This window comes from Balaenoptera musculus, chromosome 12, assembly GCF_009873245.2.
Source record: "Balaenoptera musculus isolate JJ_BM4_2016_0621 chromosome 12, mBalMus1.pri.v3, whole genome shotgun sequence".
Taxonomy (NCBI): Eukaryota; Metazoa; Chordata; class Mammalia; order Artiodactyla; family Balaenopteridae; genus Balaenoptera; species Balaenoptera musculus.
The window spans coordinates 15,234,730-15,262,662 of NC_045796.1; the positions used below are offsets into that span (position 1 = coordinate 15,234,730).

The 27,933-nt window shown below is 39.2% G+C and overlaps 1 protein-coding gene across 3 annotated transcripts in view; it reads left to right on the plus strand.

Moving 5' to 3' along the window:
* The first annotated feature begins 277 nt into the window (after nucleotides 1-277).
* The window catches only part of RMND1 (required for meiotic nuclear division 1 homolog), a 37,788-nt gene continuing 10,132 nt past the window's right edge, over nucleotides 278-27,933 (plus strand). Inside the window, exons 1-11 of one of the 3 annotated variants that reach the window (XM_036871405.1) lie at nucleotides 286-417; nucleotides 1,488-1,765; nucleotides 5,073-5,590; nucleotides 11,782-11,890; nucleotides 14,735-14,810; nucleotides 18,458-18,497; nucleotides 20,873-20,973; nucleotides 22,720-22,826; nucleotides 23,770-23,834; nucleotides 24,394-24,470; nucleotides 27,239-27,359. In XM_036871405.1, coding sequence (XP_036727300.1) covers nucleotides 5,087-5,590; nucleotides 11,782-11,890; nucleotides 14,735-14,810; nucleotides 18,458-18,497; nucleotides 20,873-20,973; nucleotides 22,720-22,826; nucleotides 23,770-23,834; nucleotides 24,394-24,470; nucleotides 27,239-27,359 — 1,200 coding nt within the window. In that variant the 5' untranslated portion in view covers nucleotides 286-417; nucleotides 1,488-1,765; nucleotides 5,073-5,086. Of the gene's footprint in view, nucleotides 418-1,487; nucleotides 1,766-5,072; nucleotides 5,591-11,781; nucleotides 11,891-14,734; nucleotides 14,811-18,457; nucleotides 18,498-20,872; nucleotides 20,974-22,719; nucleotides 22,827-23,769; nucleotides 23,835-24,393; nucleotides 24,471-27,238; nucleotides 27,360-27,933 lie in introns of all 3 variants that reach the window. The other 2 variants (XM_036871404.1, XM_036871407.1) reach the window with 2 other exon arrangements.

The following is a 27,933-nucleotide window of genomic DNA, read 5'->3' on the forward strand; positions in this document are numbered from 1 at the left end:
TTTGAATGAAGAAACTTTATTTGGTGCCCGTAGAAAAGACAAACAATGGCCGAGGACCCGGAGATCTTCCGGGGACGAAGGCGGGGACAGCTGAGGGCGACGAGAGAAGCGGAATAAGGAAGCGGGCGGAAGGCGGAAGCAACCAGGGACCGGGACGTCGCAGGAACTAGGGAGCGTATAAGGTCGCGGCAGCACGGGTCACGTGGTCCTACGGTCACGTGGACCGGGCGGCTTACGCTCCGCTGGGCCAGGAGTCCTGTGCGCCTGCGCAGTGTCGGGCTCTGGGAGGGGCGCTGGGTCCGTGTTGGGACTGGCTGCGGGAGCGCGGGGCTGCCGCCGGGACTCTTGTCTCTTGCCTGCGGCAGAGCCGTAGGAGCTTGCGCGTTTGGCGCGTCTGTCTTTTCCTCCCGCGGAGAGGTTAGTGCACTACCTTGTTCTGGGAGCTTGTATGGTCTCGCACAGCGGTCCGCCCTTTGCTCCCCGCCGCCCTGAACGTCTCGCGTCACGTGTTTCACCGGTACAGCGGAGGCCCCCTGCCTATTACAGTGATCTTTGGTCGATTTAGCTGGGAGTGAAAAGCACTCCGTCCATACCCACGTACTGGACCCTTCTTTCAGCCAGTGCATAGCGGTAACTGCAAAGATAAAATAATTTTGAGCAGCTTAAGGAATTGGAAGGCGTGCTCCCAGAGATTAGCGCCACTTATCCATTGACTCATAGTCTAGTTGATACAGATTTCTCAGTTTGTATGTTCTTAAAAAGTAGAAAATGTGTCCAAGAACTGAGTAGCTGCCTTGTATTTCATTCAAAAAATACGAGTTGAATACCTGCTGTGTGCTGGGCACTCTGGTTACAGGAGACACAGCATGAACAAAAGGCAAATCTTCATCCTCAAGGAGCTTAGGTGCTACAGGAGAGAGACAAAGATCTCCTTTCCTCTTCTGTTTTTTTCCCTGTAGCGTTGTGACTATTTAATGTATATTTTAGTGGTTTACCACGTGTATTATCTGTCACCCCCACTGTGATGTAAGTTTCAAAAGATAGGGATTTTCGTCTATTTTATTTTCAGCTGTATTAGCAAGTAGGACAATTTCTGTCACATGGTAGGAACTCAGTTCATAATTTGTTGTGTGAGTTAATAAATTAAGAACACAACGTGTTTGCAAGTGATGTTAAATGCAATGGAGAAATAGAGAGTGGAGGAAGCTAGAGTGCGGGTGCTGGTGTGCGTTTTAAATGAAGTGGTCGGGGAAGACTTCACTGTGTAGGAGACATTTGAGCAAAGGTCTGAAGGAGGTGAGGGAATGAGGCTTACAGACACCCGGGAGAAGAGTATAAGGGATAGTAAGTGCAGAGATCCAGAGACCAGAGTGACTGGAGCAAAATGAGCAGGGGGAAAAAGCTGGAGGAGATGTCAGAGTGGTGATAAAGGGCAGAGAATGGAGGGCCATGCAGTCTATCTTAAGGTGTTTGGCTTTTATTTCAAGTGAAATGTGAGGCCATCATCAAATTTTATGAAGAGGGAAGATGTAATCCGATTTGAGTTTGGTTGCTGTGTTCAGAAGAATCTGAAGAACAGAAGCTGGGAAGCCAATTCGGAGGCTGTGACAATAATCCCTGGGAAGGACAGCAGCTTGGACCAGGGTGGTGGCAGTGTTGGTGGTGAGGACCAGTCCGAACAAAGCCAGTGGGATTTGCTGACAGATTGGGTATGGAGAAGGAAGAGAAGAATAAGGTGGACTGCAGGTTTGGGGCCTTAGCAAAGGTAAGGATGTAATTGCTATTTCATGAGTGGGGGAGACTGGGAAGAATAGGATTTGCAGGAAGATTTCAGAAGCTCAGTTTTGAGCATGTTACATTTTTCATGCTCATCAGAGTAGTTTAGGGATAAATATTTGCTATTCATCAATTGTAGGTACTATATAAAACTATGAGATTGGGTGAGATCACCAGGAGCTGAGAATAGAGAAGAAAGGTGACCCAAATACTGGGCCTTGGTACATTACATTCTTGGGATGGGAAACCAGCAAAAGTGACATCCTACCAATGAGGTAGGATGAAAATGGCCAGCGTGGTATCCCAGAAGCGAGTGAGGGAGTAGGGTGGAGTGATCAGCTGTATCACATGTTGCTGGTCAGTCAGGTAAAATGAATACTGAGAAGTGACCACAGGACTTATAAATGTGGTGGTCGTTGCTGGCCTTGACAAATGGGTTTTGGTGAAGTGACAGAGATGAAAGCCCAGTTGGAGTGGGTTCAAAAAAAATCAGAGAAGAGGAGATCGAGAGAGGCAATAAAACTCCTCTAAAAGGAAAGGAGCTCAGAGAACAAGTGTAGTATATGGAAGGGAAGATGGGTGTCGGGGAAGAGTTGTTTTTATAAGGTGGGAGAAATCAGAGCCTAGTTGTATGCTAATAGGAATGTGTCAGTAAAAAGGGAAAAATAAATAGCATGGGGGAGAGAGGGGAGAAGAGCTTAACTATGTCTTCTGTAGGCAGGGAAGGAAGAGACTCGGTGTGCAGATAGAGGACCTGGCTGTAGATGGGACCACGGGCACCTCATCTGTAGCAGCAGAAGGCAAGACAAAGTATATGGGCACAAAAGCAATAGGTGGGCAGGTGGATGATGGCAAGAGCTGGTGGAAGTTCTCTCCTGCTTATTTCTATTTTGTCAACCAAAGAGGAAGCAAGGTCGTCATTGAGAATGAGAAAGGAGGAGGCATTGAAGGTGTGAGGAGAGAGCGAAAAGTAAAATATAGTATGGAAGTACAGTATTTAAGATCGTTGAGTGGCATGAAGGGCCCACCTGAAGTGGGTGGTCATGATTTTAAAGTGAGACCAGATGGTTGTTGGTTGGTTGTCTGTCTCCAGCCACGTTGAGGTGCAGGAGTCCAGGCACAAATTGGGTGAATTATATTTAATTCACGTTGAGGTTTTGTCACGTGGGTATGTGGAAGAGAGGGGTGCAAGGGATTTGGGGCCCATGGAATATAGCTAAGTGTGGGGGAAGTGATGTGGGGAGCGAGGGGCAGTGAAAATCATTGATCATTGAATTGTAGGTCCTGTTGGGGTTGAAGAACTGTTGGAATTGGGTGATAGAAGGAGTGAGCCTGAAAGATCAGAGGTGGTGTTTGGAGAGTAGAATGCTTGAAATTGAGAACATGAGGTTACAGATACTGGTAATGACAGGTCTAGAGCAGGACCCTCCAACAGGTATACGATACAAGCCACACACGGCATTTTAAGTTTTCTAGACACTTTAAAAGTAAAAATTAAGAGGTGAGGTTAATTTTATCTAGCCCAATATATCTAAAAATATTATTTCAACAAGTAATCAATATAAAAATTATTGAGATATTTTACTTTTTTATATTAAGTATAAAATACAAGGTACCAAAAAAAATTATTTTTTAAATTTTATTGAGCCACATTTCAAGTGCTCAGTAGCCGCAGGTGCCTAATGGCCACGATATAGCTCGGAGCGTAAGACCCTGGGAGTGAGTGGCTAAGGGAGAATGGAAGATGAGATCACTCAGGGGGGTGGGGGGCGGATCACGCCCCCCACCAATCTGCACGGATGTAGAAACCATCAAGAATTATGACAAGGATGATGTGGAACACGGAAATTCGATGCCCAAAATGTTATATAAAGCTCTTAGTGTAATTAAAAATCTAGTGTATTTTTATCTTTAAATCTAGTTTGTGCAATTAAAATTTCACTTTTCTGAGATGTGTTCCAGTTTTTAACAAAGCCTAAATAATTTTGTGTGTGTGTCGGATACCTTAAATGCTACCCCTCTTGTTTTTCTCAGCAAAGATAGAAAACACACATGTTTGTCCTGTAGCTTTTACATTCTTTGTCCCAGCCTCTGTGTGAAGGCAAGATTTAGAGCTTGGAGGTAAGAATTTCCTAGAAGAGAATGGAAGAATCCAGGTCTGTGTAAACAGATTCCTAAAATAGTGTCTAATTAGGTTCTGCAAAACCCACTGGTTCAGCTGGCAGGTAATAGTATAACTAAAGGTGAACTAGAATAGCTAGTTGGACTAGAACTAAATAGAGAATTCCAGCTTTGGAAGATATTTTGAAAGCAGCAGGTTCTACCTCCTAAATATCGCAGTGACTCATGCTTGGCCTCATCCTTGTAAAGGGAGATAATATATATGCAGTGGTTACAGCGTTGTCTTTAGAACTGCAAAAGCTTGGGATTTCCTTCTGTCTCTGCATCACTGATTGTAAGCAGTCAGCCTCCCTAAGCCTCAGTTTCCCCTGTGAAGTACCTCACGGGATTGTCGTGAGGTGAAGCAGAGCGCTTGCTGGGTACAAAGTACTCAGAAAGCAATGTCTTAGTCTCTCTCAGTTCCCCCTCTAAGTTTTAACCAAGGATATGTTTCTTGAATGTACTTTTGACCATGTGAGTCTCACGTGAAGAGCTCCGACTTCCCCCTCCTATAGAGACTCTTTAGGACCAGTACTTAGGATGCAGCCACAGGCTCCTGTTCGGCCCTCAGCTGCTGCTGCAGCTCACGCCTGGCTCCCCTGAAGTTGCATCCTGTGTGTCAGGTGAACAGCACTGTTTACCTGGGGGGTTTGACTTGCTGATCCCTCTGCCCTTTTGAAACCCGATTCAAACATCACCTCTGATAGGCCCCAATAATTGTCTGTTGCTTTAAGGTGTTAAAAAATGCTATGTGTTTAAAGGACAAATAAACTACTTTTTTTTTTGGTTTGGCCACGCCGTGCGGCATGTGGGATCTTAGTTCCCAGACCAGGGATCGAACCCTTGCCCCCTGCATTGGGAGCGCAGGGTATTAACCACTGGACCGCCAGGGAAGTCCCTCAATAGCCTTATAGTCTTGTAACCTTCCAGAAAGAAGGCTAAAGGTTGACTAAAGGAGAGGTGGTGAAAACACTTGTATGTATTTTTTTAACCTCATTCTTTTACTAGGCTTAAGTTAAGATGTATCTACTTTGCAAATTGTTTTACAGAAATATACCTGTTACCTGGGAAAACACTATATATTTTTTTAACATTTTTTATTAAAAAACTTGAACTTTGAATTCTTTTTCTTTTAGCTTGAGATGTGGTAATGTCAGCCAGACTTCTCAGATCCTTGGCCAGATGTCACTGTATTCTATCAAAAGCGTGTCAGTGCCAAAGACTTGTTCATCGAACATTAAAACCACTTAAGGAATTTGAGACCACAGCATGCAACACCCTGACAAGAAGTCAGAACGTGAATTTGTTCTTTCCTGATACAGCAGCTGTTGGTTTGAATAAGTCCCAGGTCCTGGAAATGAACCGGAATATATCAAATACAAACGTACTCTCTCCATTAAACACCGCACGTTACCAAGATGAAAAAGAGCACCTTCCAACCAGGAACTCCCTTGGTACTCATAGGAAAGTGACTCACAAACCAAATCTGTTAGGTTTTAAGTGGTTTATAAAAATATTAAAGAGACATTCCTCATCTGTGTCAACGGAAACACTTGTTTCTAAACAAGACTTTCCGCAAATCAAGAGACCACTGAAAGCATCAAGGACCAGGCAGCCATCCAGGACCAACCTTCCAGTTCTGCCTGTGAACAAGGTAAAAACACTTGTGGTGGTGGCGCCTCTGTTCCCTAATAATCACTCTGAACCCCTGTGGATCCCACCTCAGCCTTAGTGCCAACATGGGAGAGCCAGCCCCCAGCTCAGCACTTCTTTCAGGATCTTTGAAGCCTAATAGTAAAACCTGTCATCTCCAAAGGGAATCAACATCTTAATTTTAGGAATTAGTGGTACATATAAAGGCAAAATAGAGGCAATTAAATATAAAAATATAGTTTATGAAAGGATTAGTTAGTGGCCTAAGGAGATTTTGAAAAAGACTAGTAGGAAGTCCATTCTAGGAATAGTGCTATAAAAAGCCCCCATTTAAAAAAAAAATCAAACTGTAGAAATTCTGTATTTAAAAAATTTTTGTTACATTAAGTATGCAGGCAGGTAAACATTCATTAGCCAATGGTGACTGCATGGGAGAGGGTGGTGAAAGGACATGGCAAGGTGGAATCCAAAAAGCAGAGTGAAGGTTTTTGCTTTTTTTTATCATTTGAAGGTTGAAGTGGTTGTTTTCATTCACTGTTAAGAGGTTTATGGGAATTTCTCAACTACAGTTTGCATTTGCCCACTAAATGATAAATATTTAAGGTCAAGATCAAGCCCTTTGGTAACCTGTGTATCTCGCATGATACTTGAAACTTTGCCTTATACTTAATAAATGTTTATTAAACAGGAAAGGATAGAAGAGAAGCAAAGGGATCTTTGATGTCTGTAGCCATCAACATTAAAATTAGGAATGTCGAATATTTAAAACTTGATGAAGCATTCTGAATCTATCAGAAAACAGGTTATACTGTCTATCTTAAAATCTCGATTCTGAGAAGTAGACCTTGAGAGCGTTTAACTTGTTCTGTTTTTGTTTTTGTTTTTTTTTACTGTGTGGTTGACTTCCTTTAAAAAGGGGTACAGGCCTTCACGTCTTATCCTCAGGTTGTGAAGTTAGGAGTCGGTTAATGACTTTTATTTTGGATTCTAGCTTTGTTTACATTCTTGTTTGGTTTCCTTGAACCCACGATATGAAGGATGGGAGTTTTGGATGCATTCTGCTCTCACTCCTTTCTTTCTAGCTCTTGAGTGTTTAATTATGTTGTTTAGTTTTGTGATCATCTGGGAAATTTAGTATTTAAGTGACTGAGATGAAATTAAGTGTAAAAACCTGAATTCATAGCAGGCCCAAAAAAGAGGAGGATCAAGTCCCTTTTTTCTTTTGTTACATCTAGCAGCCCAGAGCAGAATCAAGTTTCTTATGAAAGGCTGGTAAGGTCAGAGATGTCACTTTTTTTTGTAGTTGTTGGTTGTAAACTGTCAAAGAGGCATTATTTCTTTGGGCTGTCCGTAGACTTGAAAGCAGTTTTCCTGGATTCCGCTTTTTATTTTTCTTTAGGGCTTTTTTTTTTCTGCTTCCAGGAAAGGATTTGAAGTAGGTTTTCAAAATTTAATAAGTTTCAAATGAGATAATAAGAGCATTACATTTAAAATAGAGCAAGCAGTTGATATGAACAGAGAAGTAAATATTATCAGGTATCTAATATGAGTAATCTAGTTGAACATTTAGTTCGGAGAAGCCCAATGATTAAAGAAAAGCAGGAATGCTCCTGGGTTGTACATTTCTTGTTGTCTAACAAGAAAAAAAGAAAAACATAAGAGTGTCTTATAAGAAATAACTTTTTCTGTCACCAATTTAAGGAGTCATTTATTTCCTGGGTCCTGGCGTAGGACATATTATGTAACGTAATAGCTGTGACTTCGGTTGGAATTTCGCGAAAACAGAAACAGTATGTCGTTTCTCTGGAAGCACAGGAAAATAATAGACAATCTTTTCTATTTCTGAAAGCATTTTGAAAGTGACCTGAGGGAGTGTGATTCTTGGAACATTATTTTCTAATGATCTTACAGGAGAACACAGTCTTGAGGTATAACGAGGTAATATATGCCCAGGGCTGAAGACTGGCTTTTATCTGTCCCGAATAGAGGGCCCCTCCATTTCCACGTGGGCATCATGGGGCTGGCGAGTCCCCTTTGGTGGTAAAGCCCTTTCCTCCCCTCTGGACTGAGTCAGGAAAGGACTCTACTTTGTACCAGAAAGAGGTACCCTTTGTCTCATTCCCCACGTGTGCACCTGAGCTCACCCTCTTACCTCTGCCACACGGCGTGCGCTTGGAATTGACTGGGTGAGGCTACTCACCCTCTATATTGGAATCAAGTCTTCACCTGATTCCATTTGTAGAGATCATAACCTACTGAGATGCTCAACCCACATACCGTTGGCTCATCACTTATCATGGCAGGGCCAGTGCTTCTTGTTGCTCTGTCCTGTCTTTGAGGAGGACAATGCCCGAGGATGAGGACCACCCTCTGAGCAGCGTGGAGGCTGGCAGAGGAGGCAGGGTGCTGGGACGCCCAGCAGTAGTTTTCAGGCTAACACCACAGTGTGTAGTAAAATTAACCAGTGGGTTGTTAATAGGTTTGGGTTTTTTTTGGTTTGTTTGATGAAATAGAATAGAAATTATCAATGCATTACTCATGATAAAGGTAAATATTGTTCTGTGAAGCTTTTGCGTCAGTTATTGGTGTGGGTGTCTATGTGTAGGTAGGTACTGTGTATGTGAAAGGGTTTCTCACCATGGGTTGTAGTCAGAAAGCTTAAAAGCTAAAGCTTTATACTAGTAATGTAAAATGCATCTGTGTTTTATAACTTTCGCCTATAATCTGTACATAACAGGAAAAACATGCATTTTTTCCCTTAGTAATATAGAAGCAACATTACTGTAATGCACTAATTTTTTTTTTTAGTGAAAGAACATGAATAAAAATAAAGTTTCTTTTTTAGGAAAAGTATTCTGTCAGAGTATGTGATGCTCTAAAACAAGAATCATATATAAATTTCTAGCCCCATCTGCTGGAATATGTTTTCTGTGGCCAGAAAAATGAAACATACTGAAACATGGTGGTTTTCTTGGCTTTGGTTTTGTTTTGTTTGGGTTTGGGTGGTTTTCTTTTAACATTTTAAAATAGAAAGGCCTAAATTTAAGTCTTAAATCCAATAACTATTTTAGGTTGGTTTGGCACATTTATTTAAGAACAAGTTGTTGATCCCCATGCTAGAACGTGAAATTTGCTATATATTTATATTTAATGCTCAAAAAATAATGGTTCATTATAAAAATCCAGAAAAAAACATGTCTAAAAATGAAAGCTTCTTGCAGAGTAACATCTTTAAATAATAGGGGAAAAAAATGCAAAGATGACACACACTCTTTCCCTTTACCAAATGGATTTAAATACAATCTTGAAATTGAAAAACAAAGGAAATAAAACCCAAAAATGATATTTATAACAAGTCAAATTAGAAAACCTTGTGAATCATTTATTCACAGAAGATTCATAACTTAAACAGAGACTCACATCCCAGATGTTTAAGGAGGATACAGAAAGTAGTGTGGCGAGCCATGTAAGTTATGTAACGTAGGCGAAGCCAAGTAAGCTGTGAGACATTGGCTAGAACTCTGACCCAAACTAAATAGGAGATGGTGAGAGAAGGAAAGGTGACAATCTTCAGAAAATCTGCAAAGATCCTTGGAATGACTAAGTTAAAAACAAATTGTGTTTAAAAATTTATAACCTGACTCTTTGGAGCTCAGCATATATTTTCTCATGGAAGTAGTGGTTGAATGCTTTGACTTGTTCCATTTTTGAGAATGTAAAATAGTATAAGTTTTTTTAGCACAGATGGGCCTGGTCCGTAAGAAAGATGATGGTGAAGCAGGCACAAGACAGGGAGTGGGAGGGACTGCATCGGCTGGAGAATCAGGCCCCCCCCCACCACCCCGCCCCGACCCTGGTCAGTTACTGCTAGATCTTCCACTGGAGCGAAAGATGGTGGAAATCTGGATTTTGTGTCAAATGGCCATTTATTGTTGATAGTTTGTTCAAATCTTGAAAACACTACGTGGGTCAGCTCTTGAATTGGATAGTTCTCTGGGCTGCCAGTTTACGGCTCTGATTCTAGAGACAGTCGGCAGTGCCGTTTCTAGTACAGTTATGGGAAAACCCTCCACTGGACTAGCTGTTGTTGACCTTCTCCTTATCTCCTGTCTTCTCCTTCGTGCCTCCTTCTCTTCCCACTCCAGCCTAAACTAAGCATGTCAGCTGTAGCAGTCCCAGAGTAACTCTGGCATCCAACCTAATGCACTGGGATTTTGCTTAGCAAACTTCAGTAAATTTGTCAGCTTTTGTAGGGTAGAGCCTGCCTGCCATGGCCTTACCTGATGCTTCTTTCCAGGATTCCTTTCTTTCAGCCAACTTAATCTCATATCCTGCCCCCTCTTTTTAACTCCACGGAGCCTTAAAAGAACAACTAGTGCTGGCACTTTTAAACCTTAAGCGCATAACTGATTCCTGTACTCCAGTAACCAGCTTTACTTTGACTGTATGGATCTGTATGTTTTTGTAAATTCACGTGTTCTTACCTTCATAATGAATATGGGAATCAGCATGTCAGATATCTGCAACAGGAGGGTTCTGCATCTGTTTAGCTCACATTCAGTGACAATTTCAGCTTGCCTGACTTTTAATTTTTTTTCTAATTGAATTAAAATCAATTAGACAATTGAATGTTTTGCCTTATGAGCGGATATTTTACAGATTTTAGGTTTTTCAGGTCCTCCGTTTATTCCTCTGCTACTTTTCAAACCACACATTAGAACTGTGTAACAGATGGAAGAAAAAGCAAACCAGAGTTAGGTCATCTCTTGAGAAAGAGCCAGGAGTTAGGTAACAAAAGTGGGAGGAAGGAAGAAATTTATGTACTACTTTTCTTGAATTTCATACTAGGAATGTAGCAGAAAGGGAAAGAATTTAGGAGCCAAGATGAGTAAATCCTAGGAATAAATTTTGATTTAGTGACTCATATACCTCTTTTGATACATATGGGCCAAAGCACCATATGTATCAAAGACAGTAGACTCACTAATGTTCTGATTAATAGATACTAAAATATAAAATTATGAACAAATGAAAATTCAGATGTAAATTACTTGATAAACTTTTTAGCCTCCCATAAATTTTGATGGTTTAAACATATCTGTATGTGCCATAATAATAACTATTATCTAAAAAATGTTGAACATTTGTGCTAGTCATGGTTCTGAGCAGTTGACATTCATCAGCTTGTTTAAACTTCACAACAACCCTATCAAGTAGGCATTATTGTTATTCTGATTTTTTTTTAATGAATCTAATTCTGTGCCTGAACTCTTAACACCTCTGCCGATAGCTTTTGAACTTTATTGACCATATTCCATAGTGAGAAATTTATTTTACATTACAGTGTATATGTAGTGACCCAATATACCTATATAGACATATATGTGACAGAAAATGTCATAAAATAAAATTTACCCTTACTATGAATTATGTACTCTAATATTTTCTGTTTTATTTTGTTTAGTTTATTTTTTTTTAAGCTGGTTTGGGCCGACTAAATTGGTGTCAGGACTCACTAATGGCTTGTGACCTACAGTTTGACAAAAACACTGTGTGCTGTGCCATATGCTTACCATATGTATCCTGTATAGCTACACACAACATAAATGTGTGCATGTACACACAGGTAAGACTCCTAGTGCAGAAATCCAAAGCACTCACCAAACCGGGACACATTCTCAGATTCACAGAACTTTTAACCAGAGTACAATTAACTAGAGTAAAAATTCTGTAATTCCTTAGTAGATTCTAAGTAATCTCTTGCCTGTACAAGGCTAGTGGCAAATTATCAAATGACCTCAAATAATAATGCTGCTGTGAAAAAGAACCATGGAAGCTCAAGGTTGGACAGACTTTAACTAGCATCTCATCCAGGCGCCTTGTATGGTGCCTAAATCCTCTCTATTTTTTGACCAGTCTGTGCTTGAAGCACAACCAGCAGGTGTGGCTCCCTGTTCTGATAGCCCATTCCATCTCTGACGATTAAGAGAAAGTTCTTGCATAGATTGAGCTGAAATCTGCCTCCTTGTAACTTCTTTGTCTGCATCCTTCTCACATCCTTTGTCTGAACCGTTGAAATGTTTGGAGAAAACTCTCGAGTGCCAGCTTTGCAGCACGCCATCCTCCCTGTAAAGAGACAGCCATCACAGGCACCTCTTGGTAACCCATCTCACGCTCCTCTCTCTGGCACAGGACCTGATGCACTGTACTGCATTTGCAACCGCAGATGAATACCATCTTGGAAGTCTCTCTCAAGATCTGGCCTCCCATGGATATGTTGAAGTAACAAGCTTGCCTAGAGGTACATCTTCTTGAACCTGGGGCCAAGTATGTTAAAATGTATTAGAAAATAATTTTCCTATGATAACTTTCTTAAATATGCATTTGTTTAGGTTTCGTTTTCTCTTTTTTTTAATAAATTTATTTATTTGTTTTTATTTTTGGCTGTGTTGGGTCTTTGTTGCTGTGCACATGGGCTTTCTCTAGTTGCGGCGAGTGGGGGCTACTCTTCTTTGCGGTGCGTGGGCTTCTCATTGCGGTGGCTTCTCTTGTTGCGGAGCACGGGCTCTAGGCACGTGGGCTTCAGTAGTTGTCGCACGTGGGCTCAGTAGTTGTGGCTCGCAGGCTCTGTGATGCACGGGCTTAGTTGCTCCACGGCATGTGGGATCTTCCCGGACCAGGGCTCGAACCCATGTCCCCTGCATTGGCAGGTGGGTTCTCAACCACTGAGCTACCAGGGAAGCCCCTCATTTTCTATTTGAAGAATTATATCATAAAAGTGGTGTTGAATCTCTTTATACAAATGACATACAAAGATAGGAGATTTAAAACATATTCACAGAGAACTTAGTTCGAAGATTAAAATCAATATGGTTTATTCAGCTGTATTTATAGGATCACTCTTACTTGGGATGATCAAAGGCCATGACACTTCATTTCTGTCATGTTAAAATGTTATTTTAGTATTACAGAAGAACCGTAAAATTGATAGAAATGTTGGGGAGAGCCTTTAAAGAAAAATTTACCAGTACAGTCCAACACTTTAAAACTAATAAAATTAGTGAAAAGATAAACTCAATGAATATTTTAAAAGAGAATTAAAATAAACTGAGAGGATTTTAGGATAGTGTGAGGAAGGCTTGAGAAATCACCTGCTTTACGTTAAAAAAATGACTTGGAACACTTTGATGGAAGATTCATGAATTTACCTCAAAGTAGCAAAAAAATAGTAGGTTGAAAACCTCTCTGCTACAGAGAAAATTCTTAAAAGAGTCACCGACCCTGTAAGAAACAATCGAAATGTCATTGTGCTTTCTCAGCCTTGATGATCTGAACCGACTGTTTGTACTATTTGGTGGCAAAAAACAAACAAAATTGACTTAGAAAAACAGAGCTATGTCTAGGGCCTCTAAGAAGAAAAATTGCCCTGAGGTATTCTTGGCTGATTCCAGAGGCTGTCAGCAGGGTGGCCCTGTGCATTACACACTTGGGGGCTTCTCATACTCTTCTCGCTGGCCTGGATCTTTCCCACTTCATTTGTGGTGTTCTCGGCTATGTGGGTGAGCCTTGCCCTCTATAGATGTAGAACTTAAGGAAGTGTGATTTCACCAAAGAAAAGGAGTTTAGGAGTTGGTCTCTATCTGAATCCCCCATTCCCCAACCTCTATCCGGAGCTCTGAAGCTTTGAGGATCCTAATTTTATGTTAAGAAATTACGTTGGTGGGAAAGAAAGATTCTTTTCGTGGCTGCACTTCTATTCAACAGTTCTCTCCCCTAAAAGGACAGATTGTGGTAAAGAAATGAAAATAATTGGCAGTGAAACATCAAAAGATATAATTAGAAAATGTTGAATTTCCAAATGATTCTGAGGTGAGGCTTTTCCAGTGTCTTTTTCTCCTGAGATCGTCCCTCCCACCTCCTGCTTTGCAGTAGCAGTTTAATGAACAGTCTGTGAAACAAATCTTAAATACAAACACATGCATTGAAAACTATGCTCTGAGGATAAAGCAACTTCTAATTTGTGGGAAAAGGATTAAATATTTCTGTATTCTGAAAAGGGTTATTTTGTATTTGTTTTCTATTAAAATGTATTTAGTTTCAAAAAAGAAATTATGTAACATTTTACATATTAATATTAGTATATTTATTAATTGATAGACTAACATGTTATATATAGTTTACATTATAGAATATTTATATACTTATAATAAATACTACTAAACTAATATACAAAGTAACTACTTACTGGTGAATATTTGTATATGTATGTATTTAATATTTAAAATGTTAAAATATTTAAATAGTTATAGGTGACTATCATGGTAGATCTCATGATTAACTTTGAAATCAGATGTGTTTTGAAATGGACTGTATCTTTGTTTCTGTATGTCTTCTATTTTCCACACTTTATACAATATAATTTAAAATTCAGTGAAATGAGTAGTTTGAGAATATTAAAATTATATTATTAATAAAATGATATTTAAAGGAAGAGACTATATTAATGGCTCTTCAAATTTTATTTTAAATTACTTTTACAGAAAGAAGTTTAATTCTTTATTCTTTTTTTTAATTGAACTATAGTTGATTTACAGTGTGTTAATTTCTGCTGTACAACAAAGTGATTCAGTTATACATATACATTCCTTTATACATATACATTCTTTTATATATTCTTTTCCATTATGGTTTATCATAGGATATTGGATATAGTTCCCTGTGCTATACAGTAGGACCTTGTTGTTTATCTGTTCTCTATATAATAGTTTGCATCTGCTAACCCCAAACTCCCAATCCATCCCTCCCCCACCCCCCCAAATTCTTGAACCTTAGTTGTACTGATACTAAGACTTTAATAATTATCAACTGGACTAGCGATTACTGAATCAAAATGGGGGTGAATGAGTTTTAAATAGCACTAGTAATAGTGTCACAGGTTGTTGAATATTTTGTTCAAGTAATTTCTTATGGTCTTTTCATTTTCATATATTAAGTACTTTCAGAAACCTTAGTAGAAAAATGGACAGTATGTTGTAGAGCACTTCATGGTATATGAAGAAATGATCACAAATACTTTGTTAAAAGTTTATAGGTGACTTAAATCTTGTGTCACCTTGTGACATAGCTTTTTGCTCATTTATCACAGATGCAGCAAATATTTTGGTGATAGGTATGGAAAGTTCTGCAAAAGAAGGTGATCCTGGAACAATATTCTTCTTCAGGTAAGACAAGAAAGCAACTCCATTGGAAGATGGGCTGTGGCCAGGTAATGTGGTCCTTAAAGATGCAGGTGTACCTTCTCTCTTAACAGAAGATGTTTCAGAATTTATTTGTGATTTAAATTTATCCTTTGGTTCTTATTTGAATAGGAGAGTTTGTCACTTTTAGGCATCTGCTGGTAAATCCTCTTATGAAATAAAGAATTTCCCTCCCTAGGGAAAAGATTAGGGATTTTTTATTCATTTTGTTCTAAATTAACTTTAAGCATTATGTCATCTTTGTATCATCTATGCAAGTTTTTCGCACCGCTCATAATTCATGACAGTAAAGGGTGCACTTAACACGTTATAAAAAGAGAGCATTGGACAAAGCTAAGGTCAGGAACCACTGGTGGAAATAATGGTGCCCTGCAGAACGCAGGGATTTAGGGAACCGAGTGGACTCCCCCAGCTTCCGGCCTTCCTGAGAGCAAGAGACTGAAGGAAGCCCAGGCTGAGGTCATTAACAGAGGCCCATTCGGGTAACTTGGTGTGTACTTGCCTTTATTTGTAAATGTGGATTTTCATTTACTAAGGATATGTAAGCATCTTATTTCCCATTCATCTTCAGTGCCCCTTATCAGGTGCATGCTACCTGCCCCGCTGTCTTTTTTTCCTTTTCCTTCTTCTCCCTCTGGAGCTAAAGTTTTAGATCACCTTACCTCTCTAGAGACTTCAGACTGGGACCCTGATCCACATACATTTATTCCTTTTATTTAAAGGTTTGTTTTTTTTTTTAAGGTTGTTTTAATACCAGATACTCCAGAGTAGCTTAGTGGAAGTGGTAATGATAATAGAAACCATTTAAAATAATCTCATCCTCACAATGTTTGAGGAAGATCTTTTATGCCCACGGGTCAGAGGGATTAAGTGAATTACCCACAGTCAAAGGACTAATAAGTGGCAGAACAGAAATACATGGAACATCCATAAGAATCCAGACTCTGATGAAGTTTCTGTGGTCTTAGTTCTTACAGCTGATAACCGGAAGCTCTGTCTTTGTTCCTGTGGATGCCTTACTTTCCTTGGACATAATCAAGAATTCAACATTTAGTGCCGGTAGAAAAACACCCCTTTTGACTTGAGTAAGGAATTTGGATTTCTGAGGTCCTCTAGATCAGCATCATCCAGTAGAAATACAATGCAAGGCACAAATGCAAGCCGCGAATGTAATAATACATTTTCTTACAGCCACATTTTTAATTTAAAAAAAGATGAATTTAATTTTGACCAACACTAATAATAACATCATATATTGCCTGAAATTAATTTTACTGGTATATTTTATTTAACCCAACATATCTAAACTATTATCATTTCAACATGTAATCAGTCAACAATTAGTGAGATTTACATTCTCCTTTTCATACTAAGTCTCTGAAACCCGGTGTATATTTTCCACTTATAGCAGCTCTCAGTTTGGACCAGGCCTGTTTCAGGTGCCCAGTAGTCACATGTGGCTTGAGCGCCATACTGCAGAGTTCCTGGGATCTCTCATCTGCCTTGAGGTGCTTCTCTGAACCAGGGCTCTGGCTGTGGCCTTAAACACCTCCCAAATCCATATCCTGAGACCCCACCCTGGCCTTTTGCCACACTCACTGCTTGGTCTCCCTGCCTGTCTTCTCACCCCACCACCTGTCTGTCTGTCTGTCTGTCTGTTTGTAGGCAGAGCAATTTTTCAGTAGGTAATTCTGATCACTATACTGTCCTTAAAATTCTAAGGAATGTGACCAAACGCCTTATCACAGCACGAAGTTCCTTCAGGGGTTGGCTCCTCCCGCCTCTGACCTGCGTGCCCTCCACTTGCCCTCATCCGCAGCCATTCAAACTACTGGCTCCTTATTCTGAGACGTTGCCTGCCCCCCTCGCACCTTTTCCTGGAGCCTGGGGTATTTCCTCTGCTGTATTTCCTCTCGTTTTCTCATTTGGCTCTGCTGGTCCTTTAGGAACTGTGTCCCTCCGGTGTACATCCACCTAGATTCTGCATAACACTGTTACAGCGTGGATCACACTATTGTAATCGGTGGTCCGTGGGTCAGTGTTCTCTGGATTGGGACTTCCTTGAGCAGAGGATCTAGACCATACTCACCTTTGCATCCCAGATGCTAAGCACAGACCCACACACGTACTAAGCATATTGCTTAAGATGGTTTGAAGAATGGTAATGGGAACATCATATTTTTACCTTTCTTTTTTTTTTTTTTTAATTAATTATTTATTTACTTACTTATTTTTGGCTGCATTGGGTCTTCGTTGCTGTGCACATGGGCTTTCTCTAGTTGCGGCGAGTGGGGGCTACTCTTCGTTGCGGTGCGCGGGCTTCTCACTGCGGTGGCTTCTCTTGTTGCGGAGCGTGGGCTCTAGGCACGCAGGCTTCAGTAGTTGTGGCACGCAGGCTCAGTAGTTGTGGCACGCGGGCTGTAGAGCACAGGCTCAGTGGTTGTGGTGCACGGGCTTAGTTGGTCTGTGGCATGTGGGATCTTCCCGGACTAGGGCTCGAACCCGTGTCCCTTGCATTGGCAGGCAGATTCTTAACCACTGCACCACCAGGGAAGCCCCTACCTTTCTTTCATTTCTACCCTCCTTCCTCTGGTGCAATGACCCAGAGCTGTAACTCCTTTTTCTTTTTTTTTTTTTAATTTACTACCTAAAACAGCTCAACACATCAGACTTCAGGAATCAAAACAAGCTCCCTAACAGTTTTTAGACTTAAATTTTGTCAAAGGCAGACTTGGATTGTGAGGGCCTCCTGTGGCTTTGTTGCAGGTCTTCTCTGAGCACTGTAGGCATGGCTGGCATTATTTCATAGGTGCCTTTACCATCTGAGGCTTTAATTTATCTCAATCTCTTTATTCCACAGATATTAAAAGCATGACCCTTTATTCTTTTCTGATAGCAGAATCTGCCTAACGAGAGCTAATGAGACAGGTCTCCAAAATTTCCTTATTCTGATATCTGTACACCAGAATTGAATCAGGGTACTTCTGTGGTGGTGCAGTGGTTGGGAGTCCGCCTGCCAATGCAGGGGACACGGGTTCAAGCCCTGGTCTGGGAAGATCCCACATGCCGCAGAGCAGCTAAGCCCGTGTGCTACAACTACTGGGCCTGCACTCTAGAGCCCACGTGCCACAATTACTGAGCCTGCGCTCTAGAGCCCGTGCTCCACACAAGAGAAGCCACCGCAATGAGAAGCCCGTGCACCGCAACGAAGAGTAACCCCCGCTCGCTGCAACTAGAGGAAGCCCGCGCGCAGCAATGAAGACCCAGCGCAGCCAAAAAGGAATTAATTAATTAAAAAAAAAAAAAGAATTGCATCAGGTATGAAAGAGTCTAGTTACTTGAAGTTATATGGTTTTACAATAATAGTTATTTATTCCGCAAACCACAGGAGAAATCCGTGAATTTTTGAGGGGTCAGGTTTTTTATCAAAAATTCAAAAAATAGCTTTTGTTTATCATATCCATCCAGGGACCATCATGTCAAATCAATAATAAATCATATTTTTTAAAATTGGCATTCTAGATACATTCTAGAAGCTACCTAAGCATGGTTTTATGTGTGGCCCTAAAGAATGTATTCCACCTTTAACTTAGTTTATTCTTTTAAATCAGGGAAGGAGCTGCTGTCTTCTGGAATGTGAAAGACAAAACTGTAAGTATAAATAAAGTGTGAAAGTATTAAAATTTAATTTTCTGAGAATAAATTGTTAATTGGCACTCAGTAATCTGAGCAATTGGAAGATAAATTAACAGATAATCCTCAGTTTATTTGCTCTGCATTATGTGATGTTGATTCTAGCGCTGTCATCTTCCAGAATTTTCTTTTTGACTTAGAAGTTTCCTACATTTTCCATTCTCTGAGCACACAATAATTTGTGGAAAATCGACAATCCTAGCTACACTGCAGACAGAAGGAAGTATACTTCTCATGTGATAACCTACAAAATGAGTAATGTACACACAGTTCACTGGAAGCTGGCTGCACTGAGTCTTATTTTAGATCAAGTTTTCTAGAACTTTTTAACTCACTGGAAATAATTTCTTCAATATCCCAATCATGATTTGTTTAATACAACCGTTTCAGAGGCAGTTTGGTAATACATATCAAAGCTTTATATTTAACTCAGCAATTTTACATCTAGAAAGTTATCCAAAGGAAATAATCACAGTTATATATGATGAATGATGTATAGAAATGTTCATCAACACATTATATACAGTAGCAAAAATGAGAAATAACCAAAACACATAATAATAGGAAGTTTGTTAAATAACATCCATAGCATGTATTTAGGATGTACATACTACAGCTCTTAAAAGTCACGTGGGAAGAAACCAATTCCTGAGGAATTGCCTGTGTATATGATACAGTTAAATTAAAAGAGCAGGTTACAAAATATAACCAATATAATACCAGAGCTGGTAAAAAAAATATGCCTCATACAAACCCAGTTTTACTGAAAGGAGATACACACACAGGGGGCAGGGGGAGGGAGACTGGGGAGTGGTTTCCTGGAGAAAAGGAAATATAAATGAGCAATAAATGCAAGAAAAATGTACACATTGGCTATTTGAATTTGCAAAGATGTTAAAGGCTGACAATACCCAGTGTTTTTTAAGAATGCTCTCATTAAAAAAAAAAAAAAAAGAGTGCTCTCATAGGCACAGATGTAGAGAACAAACATATGGACACCAAGGGGGGAAAGGGGGGGGTGGTGGTGGGATGAACTGGGAGATTGGGATTGACATATATACACTGATATGTATAAAATAGATAACTAATAAGAACCTGCTGTATAAAAAAATAAATAAAATTCAAAAAAAAAAGAATGCTCTCATAAATCTTTGGATTCTAAAGTTGGAAAAACTGTTTTGGAGAGCATTTTAGAAACATCAAAATTATAAGTGTGCATGTCTTTTGTTCCAACAAATCCTAAAGAAATATTCCCACAAGTCCTTGAAGATACACGCATAAGGCTGGCACATGCGACATCGTGATAGTAGAGAATAGAAAAAACTCCCCATGGATGGACATTTAGGACAGTTAAATCAATTATGGTTCCTCCGTGAAGGAGAATAGCACTGAAAATGTTCATACGTACAGTATCATCCCATTTATATAAAAAGCAAACTAAATGTACATACATATACACATAGGGAAAAGTCTGGAAGGATATGCACCAAGTTTAATGGTGGTAACATTAGAGGATTAGAAATTCAGGAGACTGACTATACTGCTGAACTGAATGAATAAGCATTTTCAGAACTCTAGTGGAAGACTGATGAATTCATAAAAGTGTTAACAAAAGATCAAGATGAAAAAGAAAATTAATTACATAGGACTGAGTGAACTGATGAGGATGATTATAATTTTTGTGACTTTCTGTTTGAATAAAAAAAAAAAATCCCACAAGGACTCGGAGGCAAAAAATATACAAATCAATTTTCACTGCAAAGTAAAGGAGGTGTTACAGTGGAGGATTACTGGACTGAATGTCAATATTTTGACATAGTATGAGTGTGTTTCGTGTTTGGTAATTGCAATCATTGTTACTTTTGTTGTGGTCATCCATTTACAATTCTTGGTGTCCGTTTATCTCTTGTAAAAATAAAATACAGTGTGTGGGTGTGAAAAAAAAAAAAAGAAATTCAGGAGAACAGAGAGAGATTATCACTTTCTATACCTCTGTGTTTAAATTTTTACAAGTGTGTTACTTAAACTTTTTGTTTTGAAGATTTAAAGAATACAAACCATAATGTTATTAGGGGTTTTCTTTGGGTTGTGGGATAATGGTAGTTTTTGTTTTCCTCCTTAAGCTTGTCTGTGTTTTCCAAATGTAAAAGCAAATGAATATATCGTTCCAATTAGTTTAGTATCACCATGAATCTGCTTTCTCCTTAAAACCTAAAGAACAGAAGAAGTGTTATCAAATGTAATAAAAAAATGTTATAAGCATTAACCCTATAACATTATTCTGTACTGAGGGAGTCGGTTATAATTTCAGGTTAATCTTCCTTTTCTTCTAGATGAAGCATGTGATGCAAGTTCTTGAAAAACATGAAATTCAGCCCTATGAAATTGCATTGGTACACTGGGAGAATGAAGAGCTTAACTACTCAAAAACAGAGTAAGCAACTTTTTATCAAATTTATGAAAAGGGCACTTGGAATAACTAGGTACAGCAGTAGAGAAGATACATTATTAATTTGGAGACTAATTTTAAGAAAAAAGTTATTGGTACAAATACAAAGCTGAAACAATAAATATTAGTGGATAGATATTATTTTTATAGCTTCTCAGGCTACCCATAAATTAAAACAAGTAGACACTATAACCCCAAAATAGTAAGTTTCCTAAGCAGCCAAAATCAGTAATATAGTGTGCCTTCGTTAGAATGAACCTGTTAAATTATTCTAGTAAAGTCTTCTCTTAAGTAAAGCCTTTTTGCTTTTTTCCCATTGACTTTGAGTATAAAAAGTATGAAGTATAATGACGGGGTGCTCTAAGAGAACCACTTGTGGAAATGGGGGTGGGTACCACCGCTGTACCACTCTCGGGTCAAATGTATGGGTAGACCACGTACTGGCCAATTTCCATGTCACAGCAAGGGTGCAAAAATGAGGAGGGATGTTAGGGCGGAGAGAGAAGGCAGAATGAACAGGATTAAAAGGTCTTTTCTCTCAGGGAGGTACTGGTCTAGTGGAATGTGAGAAGGAAAAAAAGTCTTTGTATTGAGAAAGGAAGTGACACAAGCAGAGCTTTAGGGAAATTTGGAAGAGACCCCAGCTATAGAAAGACTAATTGGGATAAGAGCTAAGTGATAATAGCCAGCGATGAGCTTTCCTGTATCATCTTCTCCTCCACCAACCTTTGTGCACGTCTTCTGGTCTCACATCTCTCGTGAAGGTTTAGCCTATACTTTTCCTGTTTGCTTGTGATACTTACACTCCCAAATTCCCTCCCTTCCCCCTCCTCCCCAGTCGCTCCAGAGTTCTCTGTATACATATACATCTTGGTTTGTCACAGCTGCCTCATCTCCCTCCCCATCCTCACCATGTCCATGTGATTTCAGATTATACTGTGTATAGTTACATAGTTTTATATTCAGCATTTTTTCACTTAGCAAATATTGTAGGCATTTTCCCTTTTCTACTAAATATCCTTTCAAAACATGCTTGTTCATTTTTGTTGTGTGAATTCCTATAAATGAACCGTTCTTCTGTTGAACATTTAGTTTCTTTCCTGATTTCTTACTATTCAACGTTTGACCATAGAAAGTTTTTTTTTAATGTATATCTCTATTCATTTGTCTTTTTTCTTTAATAAATTTATTTATTTATTCATTTATTTATTTACTTACTTATGGCTGCGTTGGGTCTTCGTTGCTGTGCGCGGGCTTTCTCTAGTTGCAGCGAGCGGGGGCTACTCTTCGTTGCAGTTCACGGGCTTCTCATTGCAGTGGCTTCTCTTGTTGCAGAGCACAGGATCTAGGTGCATGGGCTTCAGTAGTTGTGGCTCTCGGGCTCAGCAGTTGTGGCGCACGGGCTTAGCTGCTCTGCGGCATGTGGGATCTTCCTGGGCCAGGGATCGAACCCGTGTCCCCTGCATTGGCAGGTGGATTCTTAACCACTGTTCCACCAGGGAAGTCCCCATAGGAAGTTTTTTGTACACAAATCTTTCCTTGCATCTTTGATTATTTCCTTAGGATAAATTCCTAGAAGTGGAATTACTTGGATCATAGGGTATAAGAACATTTGTAAGACTCTTGATACAGATTGCCAAAATGAACTTTAGAAAGATTATAAAGATTATTTTTCAAAAGAAAAAAAGTACTTTTTGCGATTTAGAAACTACTTTTTTTTTTTTTTCTTAGGGGACAGTCAAAACTTCACAGAGGGGAAATCAGGTTAAATTCAGAGCTAGATTTAGAGGACGCCATTCTAGAGAAATTTGCTTTCTCAAATGCTCTTTGCCTTTCAGGTAAGTTACTACTACTTATCAGAGACGGTATCACATAGTTTTCATTTCATGCAGGGAAGTTGAAATATTTAGTAAAGACTTTGACGTGTTTTCGCAGAGTACTCAGCAAAGCCTTATAATTCCTTTTCCTTTTTTTTCCCCTCCAAGAGAAAAATATATGTAGTATAGAGTATAATATATAGTATCTGTGCTACAGTTATTCATTCCTTATTAATGGTATTGATAAAGCTTACCTCTCCAAAAATATTCTTTTATGTTGTTGCTGTTATTGTTATTATTATCACTACCTTTGTTTTCCCCTCTCCTCTCTGAGATTGTTAGTCTTAGATTGTCTGTAATCCAGGCAGAGAAAGCACAGCCTTCTGTGATTGGGCACAGGCCTCTATGTAGAAAAATACACTCTGGTTTTTCACAGGAATGGGACAGAGCGTCACGGTGGCTCTCAGTTTTTTCGGCAAGATCCATACACCTGAACAGAACCGTAGAAGTTCTCTGAGAAATGCTCCTGCCACCAGTCGGCACTAGGCTGCTGTTGTGGTGGACTGCACATACCATCCAGGCGGCTTCGGGACTTCTGAGCTGTACGCACAGCCCAGAGGAGTGGAGGGAAGGTCACGAAGGCCTGATTTCTGCCCCTCTACAGAGCCACCCTCCGTTCCTCTCAGCTTCTGAGATGCAGTATGAGAAAATCAGGGATTCTACCCAATGTAGCTTTGGTCTGCCAGCAGGGCTTGGAAATCCACTCACTTTCTTCTGTCTCTTTCTACTTAGTGCCATCTTTTGTAATAATAAGTAACGATTCTTAAATTTCAGTCTCAGATTTTTTGGACATCTGCTTCTTAAACTGTTGTTGAAATGGCAGTGAAGGTACTGTGCAGTTTTACATTTTGTAGAAACATGAATATGATGATAAATGTTCTGTTGTTAATTTTTTTTCCCCCAGTGAAACTGGCTATCTGGGAAGCATCACTGGATAAATTTGTTGAATCTATTCAGTCGATTCCAGAGGTAATTATACTAATTTTATGCTTGTTTTCAAGGATTGAGTTCTATTGGGGAAAAATACAAACTTCCCATTATAATGATGAATTTAGAAGTATAATAAAGTAATAATAAACATTAAGAAAGCTGCACTGAATTTAAGCAGGAAAAAAAAAAACCCGGTTACATATAAAATGACAAAATAAGAAACCTTTTAAAACTTAAAATTCAAATTACTTTTCTCTAATGGTATATTTTTAATGTAACTGAATTGAAGGGAAATAAAATGAAATGTTTCCTCTCTAAGGAAGGAAATTATGACCACTTTTCTCAATTAAAAAGTGTCTTGACAAATTACAAGGAAAATAGTGGCATGAAAAATGCATCTAAAATTATATCAAAATTTCAGAATACATTAAAAATCACGCTTACTGTAATTAACTTTGTTTTTACTGTGAAAGGATAATTATACTCGGGAAAACAGCCCCTGGTTTTTCATTAAGAGATTAGGAATGTACATCATAGAAAATGCTAGTGAGAAGGGAAACCTGTGTATGTATGTATCTATTTTCCCCCTCCCAAATAGGCTTTAAAAGCTGGGAAGAAAGTGAAACTATCTCATGAAGAAGTTATGCAGAAAATGGGTGAACTCTTTGCCTTAAGGTAAAATTTTCTCTGTAAATGAAATATTTCATATATTTAACAATCTCCAGAAAATATCCCTGCAGCTCTACAGTAAAGAGCAAACATTTGTATCTTTATGGGAATTGCAGCTGTTTCTATTTCATTCATTATAAGCATGAAGAACTCTTACCCATTAGAAGCAGTTGGGCTGTATTAGGAATGTACTGGAAGAAATTGTGCATGTGCAAGAGAGACCATAATTACTCTATGTTAAACCTACGTCAGCGAGCGTAGGAGGTGTTCTTCAAAGGTGGGAAGATGCATTCTAGAATTTGGACAAGGGTAATTCTCAGTAAAAGTATATCACTGCATCATAATGCTGAATAGACTTAATTGCTATGGAAAAGTGATGTACCATATTTCACTGACTCTGAGACACCATAAGATGCCACAAGAAAGTGAAAATGCTGCCCACTAACATATGAGACAATGCTTTTTTATCACAGAATTTAATTTTGCACTACGGAAATAGCTCTTTCAGTCTTATTTGGATGTAGATTTATCACATTTCCTCTTGGGCATACATAAAAAGGAAAGAATAAGAGAAATAAGTCGTCTAAGGCAACGACAACTAAGTCTCAACTGCCACCTGTAAGACATCATCAATTTTAAAGATGCCTCCCATTTTCAGAGATGTTAAAATGGGAAGAAGAATGTCTTAAAATTGATGAAATACAATAGTACATCATTTAAAATTAAGTTAAAAGGCCTTCAGTTTGTTTTATTCTTGTAGTTTTCCCAAGATTTATGGAATGAAACACCCTGAATCTTGGTGTTATTCTCACTAGGCAGGATTCTCAGTGTTTCGGCCCTTGTCGTGTGTGGGGTGAGTTACTGGAGTTCCTTGTCAGTAGTTTACCTAAGAGTTGCTTTTCCACATTCTCCTTAGTTACTTGCCCTGGAGAGGAGAAGCGGTCCAGTGTTGCGTCATCTAGGCCCTTCTCAAAGCTCAGGGGCCCTAAGTCAGGGCACCAACAAAAATAGAAAGCTCTGCATGAGAGCGTCCACAGCACATCTACAGCCTTGAGCTCGCTAGGAAGTGGGGGAGATAGACTCCTCTGCCCTCTTCTCTTGGTCATGCGAGCAGAATTTGATATAGCGAATTATAATACTGGGACTCAGAAATTAGGACTCAATACACTTAGGTTTGTGAATAGTTTCGTAGAGTCTTACTGTTGTTATCCTAAGTTTTCGTCTCTTTACGATAAGAGTGCTTATGTGTTACTCAAAGGAATGTGGCGAATCTATGACAAGAAATAGAAGTAGAAATATGGCAGTCACAGATTATACATGGTATGATCCTACTTGTAAGCAAACAACATAAATATTCATCTCTATCTTGATATGTATACATACTACCAGACACGTAGGTGTATGCGCATGCGCACACACACACGTGCGCATGTGTGCATGGAAGCAGATCTGGAAGGACACAGGAGAGTATTGGCACGGCCGAAAGGATTTGAGTTGTTAGGGTAAGGGGCCTACCAGTGTTTTCTGATTTCTTCTCTAGGGTTTTTCTTTTTTATAGTGAACGGTATTTATGTGTTACTTCTATAACATAAATTTTTGTTTAAAAGCAAACTCAGGCCTCATATGTAAAAAAGGTAGAAATAGAGAGAGAGTGTGTGTGTTTGTGTGTGTGTATGAAACTAGCAGTGGCTACCCGCAGGGAGTGGGAGAAAGGAAAAAATGGGGATAAGAATAGGAGTAAGATTGGTCAATCTTTACCTTTTTCTGTCTTTTTTATTTTTGAGCCATCTGATTACCTGTCCACACACACACAAATATATGTGCATGTATATTGTAACAAATTTTAATGAAAAAAGAAGCTTAGAAATTTTTTTTTTAATAAGTTTATTTATTTTGGCTGCGTTGGGTCTTCGTTGCTGCACGCGGGCTTTCTCTAGTTGCAGCAAGCGGGCACTACTCTTCGTTGTGGTGCACAGTCTTCTCATTGTGGTGGCTTCTCTTGTTGCGGAGCATGGGCTCTAGGCGCGCGGGCTCAGTAGTTGTGGCTCACAGGCTCTAGAGCACAGGCTCAGTAGTTGTGGCGCAAGGAATTAGTTGCTCCACGGCATGTAGGATCTTCCCAGACCAGGGCTCAAACCCGTGTCCCCTGCATTGGCAGGTGGATTCTTAACCACTGCACCACCAGGAAGTCCCTAGAAATTTTTTAAATTGGGTTTTTTTCTCTCTACTTCATAAATGTTAATATAAAGATTGAATTAATTTGGTTGCACATTTTGAAAATTTTTTGTTTACATGTTTCTCAGAAGTATTACAAGAATCAGCATTAAAAACTACTTTTATAAAGCACCATGTAAATAAGAAATAAACTTATTTACAAAACAGAAATAGACTCACAGACATAGAAAACAAACTTGTGGTTACCAAAGGGGATGGGGGGAGATAAGTTAGGAGTTTGGGATTAATATAGCCACACTGCTATATATAAAATAGGTAAACAACAAGGACCTACTGTATAGCACAGGGAACTATACTCAATATCTTGTAGTAACCTATAATGGAAAAGAATCTAGAAAAGAATATATATACATATGTATGTATGTGTAACTGAATCACTTTGCCATACACTTGAAATTAACACAACATTGTAAATTAACCATACTTCAGTCAATCAATAAATTAATCAATAAATATCTTCTTCAAAAAAGAAATAAAATAGACCATGATTTTTTAATTCAAGATAAAAATTAAAAGTTAATGATTTTCCTTTTTTTAAGACACCATATAAACTTGAGTTCAGACTTCTTGATCACTCCTGATTTCTACTGGGACAGAGAAAATCTGGAAGAACTTTATGATAAAACTTGTCGGTTCCTCAGCATTACTCGTAGAGTTAAGGTATGTATTTTGCACTTCTACTGAAAGGGACACAATGTCACCTATAAGTTGTATGACTGTGTGAAGAGAAGTTTTTAATTAAGTAAATGTGTTTAACTGCTTTTGGAGAAATGTCTTGTTTGACTTCTACTCAGATCTCTAGATTTCCCATTCTAGTTTTCCTGTATACAGACAGTTTTCAGCTTTCACGTCAAAGGATATTCTGATATTTGCTCTACAGACTAGATAAGATTGGTGAGAGTTTGGAGGCCTAGTGGTCTGTTAGGAAGTTTCTCATCAAGTTTCAAGCAAGAGTTCATGGGGTCCAGAACTTCACTGGTGACAGTGAGAATAGAAATGAATTTTTAAAAGAATCCTTTAAGACAAATGAAGTGCTTGGTACTGGGAGGCCAGGGAGAAGGAAGAGTAAGGATGACTGACATTTGCTGTGGGTGACAGGTAGAAAGATGGCAAAACGTAGAGAGGTTGGGGGGAGGGGAGGAGCCACATTTAAGATATGTTGAGAGTAGAGTAGCAAGAAGACATCCAGTTAGAACTGTCTGAAAGCATTTAGAAGCGTGGAAGCGAAGTTGAG